Source organism: Merops nubicus, unplaced genomic scaffold (assembly GCF_000691845.1).
Source record: "Merops nubicus isolate BGI_N331 unplaced genomic scaffold, ASM69184v1 scaffold15951, whole genome shotgun sequence".
In the NCBI taxonomy this organism is placed as follows: domain Eukaryota; kingdom Metazoa; phylum Chordata; class Aves; order Coraciiformes; family Meropidae; genus Merops; species Merops nubicus.
Genome location: NW_008590398.1, coordinates 1 through 7827, shown reverse-complemented (window position 1 = coordinate 7827; position 7827 = coordinate 1). Strand labels below are relative to the sequence as shown.

The window sequence follows — 7827 nt, the reverse complement described above, 5'->3', positions numbered from 1 at the left end:
CCCTAGTCCAGGACCCAGAAAACAGATGGTGTGGGATTTCTGCACAGGGTCATTGCCACTGTTGGAGTTAACTTCCATGAAAGGGTTCCCCGAGGCCTGGAGTAGCTGCCAAAACCTAGCTGTGTGTTTGCTGCTCAACTCTGAAGGCAACAATCTCGTGCTACGTTTCTAGGACATGCAGCTCAGAAAAGCACAGCCCTGGGAAGCAACCAAGTGGCTTTAAGACAACTTTCCAGCCTTTCAGTTCAGCTGGAAACAGTCTGACACCCCAGGTGGAGCAGACCTGCTGTAGATGCCCCTGCATCCTCCTCAGAGGAGCTCCCAGCTGCCCAGGCCACGCACAGCACCCCCAGCAGCCCGAGAGCTGTGCTGCCCTCCTGGCTGCAGGGTGGCTCTGTAGGAGGCTCTGAGCTCAGAACCCCGTCTGCTGAGCCGCAGCGTGGGGCAGGGGGTGGGGCGAGTTCCCAGCTCCTGCTCTGCTCTTCTCTGAGTGCCCAGCAGATGGGTCCCTGCCTGGCACAGCGGCAGCCCGGGCAGGCAGCAGCTGGATGGCAATGGAGGGTGTCAGGCAGATGTGTCTTGTCTTGGCAGGCGCAACCAGAACTACACGAGCATCCTGCGCTTCCTGACGCTGGGAGATAAGAAGCTGAGTCCCTTCAACATCACCCATCGCTTCACTCACCTCTTCTGGCTGGGGGACCTGAACTACCGCCTGGAGCAGCCCCCAGCGGTCAGCAGGGGGGGACAAAGCCTGTTGCTATAGGAGTGCTCTGCTTGCCTAACCCAGGGCAGGAAGAGGGGAGGCAGGAGGGACCCCCAGGGCACCAATGTGACAGCGGTTGAGGGAGAGTAAGGAAATGCCCCTTGCCCTCTCCAAGCATTGATGGTGCCAGGAACAGCTCCCGGCACACTCTGCTGCTCCAGGCAGCATTGCTGCCCATCAGCTCCCAACTCTCCTGCCCTCTGTGAGCAAGAGCTACCCCTGAACAGCCTGACCCAGAGCTTGCCTTTCTGCTCTCTTTGCTTGCCTTCCAGTGGCCCAGAACAGGCTTTCCAGAGCAGGCAGGCTGTAAGAAATACCGGCTAGGTGTCAGTGGGTGGGAGACAACAGCAAGCCTGGTGTTGATGTGCATCTGGGTGGGTGTGTGCTTGCATAGGGGATATCTGGGCATCCTGATGCCTGTTTCAATACACAAACATTCAGCCATGCAATGGAGATGGGCCTTTCAGTGCAGGAAAGGTGGGGAAGTGGCAGGGGGTACAACGGTGTGAAGCATTTGCTGGCTCACCAGCGAAGGGAGTATTTACAAGAAGGTTTTGCATCATCTGCAGCTCTGCTGTTTCCCTGTTGGCAGGAAGCAGAGAATATTATCCAGAAGATCAGGCAGCAGCAGTATCCGGAGCTGCTGGCTTTCGACCAGCTTCTCCTAGAGAGAAAGGACCAAAAGGTGTTCCTGCAGTTCGGTAAGGTTTGTTGGCAGGTTCCTTTCCCATTTCCAGTGACTTTCTCTGCCAGATTTGGTGCAGAGCAGTGGATGTCTTGCCCAGAGGGGGATTCTCCACGGGCCAAGCTGTACCAGAGCTCTCTCTCTGTTTTAGAGGAAGAAGAGATCACTTTTGCTCCAACCTACCGCTTCGAGCGAGGCACGCGGGAGAAGTATGCTTACACCAAGCAGAAAGCTACAGGGGTAGGTGAAAACATTTCCCTTCAGAAGAATGTAGCAGAGCAGGGAGAGTACTTCCTCCAGGAGAAAGTCACCTAAACCAACCTCTGCATCTTCTGCCCTTGGACTGTTTTGAAAGGAGTCAATACAACCAAAAAGATTTGCCACAAATGTCTGATGCTTGGGCAAGTGAATTTCCTGTTCTTTTGTGAACCCGTCCTTTCCCTTCTTCTTGACATCACTTCTCCTTTGGTTTGCAGATGAAGTACAATTTGCCATCCTGGTGTGATCGAGTGCTCTGGAAATCATACCCCATGGTGCACGTTGTGTGTCAGTCCTATGGTGGGTAGATAACAGATTGGAGATAGCAAAGCAATCAGTCTGAAGCGGAAATGATTCAGAGCAGTCTGCAGGATCTCCCTGCACTGCCAGGCACTCAGCTTAGAGGGACCTGATGTTAAACCAGGCAGAGTGCAGCCAAATCTCTCTGCCTGTAACCCTGCCATTAATTCCTTGCAGGAATTAATTCTGATATTCTTTTATATGCAGCATACCACTCAGACAGCTGCAGCTTCAGGCCACGCTGTGGGATCACTTGACACCAGTTATTTCTTGGCAATAACAACCAGTTCTCCTGTGCAGTTACCAGCAGGAGCTCCTGACTTGATGGGGCCAGCAGGGCAGACCTCTGTACACAGTCCAGTCTGTAGAGGCTGGAGCTGCAAACATCTCTCTTCTCTCAAATCATATTCCAGAAGGACTGTGTGGTACCTGCAGCCTGTTACTTTTCTTGCTGAGAAGTGTCACGAAAGTGCAGTGCAGGGAAGAGAGGAAACTCACAAGAAAAAGGAAAAAAAAAGACTGGGATATTTGTTCCTGAAATTTCATCAACTAAGTGTAGGAGCAAACATCTGAGTATGTGAGAAGAGGGCTGTAGGAGTCTCTTGGGGGATAAGGTGGACTCATCTGATCACAGAGCCTGTGGTGGAGGTGTGTGGTCAAATAAGGACCTCTAGAAAGCTTGGGATCTGTTTTTACACCCTGTTTTCTGTTCAGTGCACTTAGGTCAAGCCAAGACCCTGCTCTCTGGCTGTCAGTTCTGGGCCAGGAGCTGCTCCATAGCCCTGAAGTAGCAGCAGTGTGTTCTTGTGTGATTTCTGGCCGTTTTGGAGCTTTCAGTAGCTGTGCACGTTGCAGCACAACCAGGAGTCCTGCAAATGCTTTTTGTGCTGGGGGAATCTAACACTGACAGTCGCTTACAAACCGATTTGGGAACGTTGTGTTCACTCACCAGATCTTCATGGATTTTGACAAGATTTGCATTCCTATATTCTAACATGAGATGATGTAGAAACACCTTTGACTAGAGACAGTTACCACAGCGACAGTTACGTTGTCTGGAAAACTACTGAATAATATTTCTATCACAGCAATCTCACAGGGCCAGGGCAGAAACACAGGGCAGTAACTCTCCTTCCTTTCTCATTGCCAGGCTGCACCACGGACATCATGACCAGTGACCACAGCCCTGTCTTTGCCACCTTTGAAGTGGGAGTCACCTCACAGTTTGTTTCAAAAAATGGTGAGTTGGGTTGGGTGCAGGTCTGTATGGGTGCTGTCTTCCTCTTTGGCTACAAAGCCCAGTGCTTTGTATATGTTGAAAGAAAAAGCTGATTCTTAAAGAGTCCACTGAAAAATGCTCTCTCTGTCTCCTTCTGAAAATGTTGTTATTTTCCCTTCCTCTTTCCTAGACTCCAAGTACACAGATTCCCAAGGGGAGATAGAGTTCCTGCACTGCTATGCTACTCTGAAGACCAAGTCCCAGACCAAGTTCTACATCGAGTTTCACTCTAGCTGCTTAGAAAGTAAGAGTTTGCCCATCTTTATTCTTTCTGTCAAAGTTCCCTGCTTGTTTGGATTAGTTCCCCTTCCTTTTGCTTTGATCTAAATAAATAGCTGAGTCGATCACCTGTTCCAGTGCAAAAAGAAAAGGTGTCCTAGAGATCTGTAGTTTACAAATCATCCTACACTGTCAGCAGTACAATCCAAACCCCACAGCCATTCAGCTGTATCTGTGCTTAGACATGTGGCCTTCCACCATTTCTTGCATCTTGTTTGGTAATTTGATCATTTCCTGAAGAGAAACACAGGTTGTCCTTATCACACAGAAAATCCCTACTCAGCAAACACAGGATGGGTCCAATTTCTGACTGTGCCTGCCACAAATGATCAGGTGCTTTCAAAATAAAGCAAAATAACAATAATTTCATTACCCTGGTTTAATAACAAAGACTGAGCCAGAGGATCAGCTCCAGGCGAACGGAGCGCGAGTGATTTGAGTCTGGAAGTGGGGCCGTGTCCCCCCCAGCACTGCAGATTTTCTCCTGGTGCTGTGCTGCAGGGCTGAGTCTCAGCTCTTTACATAACGTGAGCCTACGAGCTCTTGCTGGGGGGTTTTTTAAGCAGTTCCCCACCACAGGCCTGCTCCTCTAAGTGGGCCACCAAGCCTTCGGCCGCTGCTCCGGCGCCTCGTCGCGCGGTGTTAGAGACAGTTCCAGAACAGATTAGTTTTTTTATCAAAATTTGCATAAATTTCTATGGAAACGGCGTATTACGAATCTTAAATTAGAATTTCAAAAGTGTGCTATCTTGAGTGGCGTAGGAAGAGCTGTCATGTTCTCATCCTCCAGCCCGTGCATGCACCGAGCCTCTCAGTGCCAAGTTTAACTGTAAAATAAAACCATTTAACAATGCTCCAGGAAAATCACATCGAAGTTCCCCGTGTAAACATTCACCCAAAGCTCAGGCTTGAAGCTCTTTAATACTTGTGTCCAAGTGGGAAAATAGTTGTAGGCCTTTTGTTGATTTAGTATCTGGAAAGGATTTGTAGCCGAGTTCTTGCTGCGTCTCTTCTGGTGAGCTCCTTCCTCGTCACTTTGCAGGTTTTGTGAAGAGCCAGGAAGGAGAAAATGAGGATGGGAACGAAGGGGAGCTTGTGGTAAAGTTTGTTGATGCTCTTCCAAAGGTAAGCAGGGACTGTGTTTCCATATCCACACAGAAGAGGAGCCTTCCACTTGCTCCAGAAGCACCATGACCCCCTTGGGTTATATAAAAGTTGCTTTCAGGAATGTGGTTGTGCTCTTGTTTGCACTCACAAGGGCTGGAAGGACACAGGATGGGCTTAAGCTGAACAGGGCATGTTACAAGCAGGAGAGGACTTTCTGGCCAGTACACTTTCATCTGCCTCAGGAATTTTACTGGCCCGATTCTGTCACTCAGGAGTGTGACTTTTTTCTCACCTTTTTAGTGAGTGTGACTATGCTGAGAAGTTTTTTAAGCAGGTCCTTTTTTTTTTTGGTTTTGTTTTAGGTGGAAGATAAAACACATGTGCTGCAGTTTCTTTGCCCTGTGAGAGAAAGGGCTTTTTCTTGGGATTTTTGAGAATAGTTGACTATTTCTGAGAATAGTTGACTAGGTGGGTTTTTTTAAGTGTTAAAAAGACCATCAGTGGCCACAAGTAGTGCTCTGCATGTCAGTGTCAAAGACAAATCCTGTCCTTGAGAGTGGAGCTGTTCTCCATTTTCTGGCACGGTGGGAGTCTGAAGAACAATCAGAGCTCTTGGATCTGGAGCAAAATGCATATTTCAATATGCATTTGAATTATGAATAGCCCTAAAGAAGAACTGCTGACTTTGGAAAGTGCCTTACACTGAGAGATTGGGGAAAGACTGCAATAAGTGATCATAACAACAGCCAAACAGATTTTTGGGAACAGAGTGTAATCAGAGTCAAGATCACTTCCTCCTGGAGCAATTTGCAGTCCTCACTGTAGGAAAAAACTGCAGCTCATCCCAGTGTGAGTGTCTGATTTGTAGAATTCTGTCTGCTGTGCTGGGAGTGAGAGTTGGGGGGGACTCTAAAAGGGTGTTAGCTTTCTGCCACAGATCTCCAAACATCACTGAAGAGGCTGATCCTGGGGGTGACATGATCCCTCATGGGTCTGTCCAGCTGACTTCTGCTCCTTTGGGACTGAGGCACAGAGAGACCTGTGTTCACATTGTATTGACCCACAGTAACTTGTCTTGCAGCTGACTCCAATTATTTCAGACCCAGAATATCTTCTGGATCAACACATCCTCATCAGCATTAAGTCATCAGACAGTGATGAGTCCTATGGTAAGTGTGTATGGCATAGCTGAAGTTCTGGATGAGTCAAAAGCTCCTTAGATTTTTCCAAACTGCCAAGAGTGGGAGAGAACAGAAGTAACTCTTACAGACTGAGCATCTCTGGTGCTCTGACTTCTGATTTAAAACTCAATACATACAAAAATACACTGTGGGCAATATTTTGTGAGATAATGATGATTAGGGGAATATGAACTAGAAGCAACAATCTGTGTGAGCTTTACCAACCCTCAAAGAGTAGTGGCTTAAGAAGAAAGTGCTTTAAAGGAATTAAACCATGAGTCAGTTTGTTTAAATGAGTTTATTCAGAACATACAAATCACGTTTTCCTTGCCAGTAATGGCAGCTCAGAACTCTGTAGCCACCTCTGGGTATCTCCAGTGCCCAAATCCTTCACACGTATGTGAAGAAGTGAAATGAATGCCCCTAATTTCTCAAAAGATATTACACTCCTCACAGGGATCCAAGATTCTCTCCAATAGCCTCAGCCCTGCTGGCATAGTGATAGTAGAAGACTGAGAGGAGAAAGAGATTCCAATGCTTCTTTTTCCCTCAGCCCCAGGCTCACTGTTGCCTTGTCATCCTCTAGGGGAAGGCTGCATTGCCCTGGGAATAGAAGCAACAGAGTCCTTAGTGCCTATCCATGCTGTGCTGACACACCATGGGGAGAAAACTGGGGTTTTCCAAGGTGAAATCAAGTTACAGACATCACAAGGAAAACAGAGAGAGAAGCTATATGGTAAGGAACAAGATCATCTCTGCAATGCTTGCTCTGAACAATATCCATCTCAAAAGATTTCTCATAGCTGTCAAGGAACTGGAAATTACCCTTGCAGTGCTTTTAGTCCCAAAGAGCCAAGAGCTTTTGATGCTGACTGAAGGAGATGTGAGTGTTGTTAGTTCTCAGGGGTATACCTGTACTCCTTCAGAAAGGCACAGCAATCCCATTTGGGCTTTTCTTTTTTTATCATTCAAGTAAATTCAGCAGCCTGAGAGAGCCCCCTGCCTGTCACTGCTACTGATTTTACTGAACGGTGGTGCCTGATTCCCACTTGCAGTCGCTGGGTGACAAGGTGCAGACGCTCACTCTGTACCAGCCACCCTGGGGAACATCTGCAAGGAGCACATGAGGCTCTCAAGAGCAGCTCCTCAGCTACAAGGAAAAAAAGCCTGGCTACCTGTTGTTCTCTTTCAGAGTACAAAAGCAGCCTCATGCCATTTACTGTTATTATCAATAGTAAAATGATCTCCAGATGACTGTGTGGGGGCTCACGACCCTTGTATTTCAAGATACATGTAATTTCCTATGATCTGAACATGACATATCAAACATATCAACAAATATGTTGAAATACATCTCCCTGTCATTCTGATAGACAAAGTAACACAGAAAACTTAGGGAATTGGACTGTGAGGATGCCAAAACATCCTTTTATGCCTTTTTTTTTTTTTCCCCCTTCAGATTTTGTCAAGATTGAACGTGATGAAATCACTGGGCAGAAACCAAAGAACATCAGCAGCTTAGAGCCTAGCAAAGACTGGGATCAGACTAACAGGTAAAGGGCAAGTGGGTCAGTCAGTTGCAGAAAACCAGTTGTCTCCTAGTGGCAAAGCTGGGCTTGCTGTGGGAGCAGTGTTAACAGGCATGGTGAGCACTGGGAAGCTGCCTCTGTGGCTCTCTGGTCAGGGCTGGTCAGTGCCTCTGTGCCCAGAGCTTCAAAAGCTGGGACTGCATTAGCCTGATTGGGTCCCTGCAGCCCACTTAAAAAAGGCCCTTTTATTTCCAACAGAAAGTCCAAATCCACTCACCTGATGGCCAGGGAGGCAGCGGCCGTTGCTCGCTACTGGGGCAGTGCTCACCCTGCTCCAGACAGCCCGGGGAAGGAGGAGAGCTCCCGGTAATCCTGCTGCCTCCCCTCTGCCAGCCTGGGGGGGAGCTATGCTCAAACTGCCTTTCCCTTTCCCCTTTCCCCTTTCC

General features: G+C 48.0%; 1 protein-coding gene across 1 annotated transcript in view; it reads left to right on the top strand.

Moving 5' to 3' along the window:
* INPP5D (inositol polyphosphate-5-phosphatase, 145kDa) overlaps window positions 1-7747 on the top strand; it is a gene marked incomplete at both ends in the record, with an annotated part of 42125 nt that extends 34378 nt beyond the window's left edge. The window contains 11 exons of the mRNA XM_008949935.1: window positions 592-730; window positions 1356-1464; window positions 1600-1688; window positions 1925-2006; window positions 3157-3246; window positions 3416-3529; window positions 4607-4689; window positions 5753-5840; window positions 6439-6588; window positions 7312-7405; window positions 7640-7747. Of these exons, the coding sequence (XP_008948183.1) occupies window positions 592-730; window positions 1356-1464; window positions 1600-1688; window positions 1925-2006; window positions 3157-3246; window positions 3416-3529; window positions 4607-4689; window positions 5753-5840; window positions 6439-6588; window positions 7312-7405; window positions 7640-7747 (1146 nt within the window). The remainder of the gene's footprint in view (window positions 1-591; window positions 731-1355; window positions 1465-1599; window positions 1689-1924; window positions 2007-3156; window positions 3247-3415; window positions 3530-4606; window positions 4690-5752; window positions 5841-6438; window positions 6589-7311; window positions 7406-7639) is intronic.
* Window positions 7748-7827: the final 80 nt, after the last annotated feature.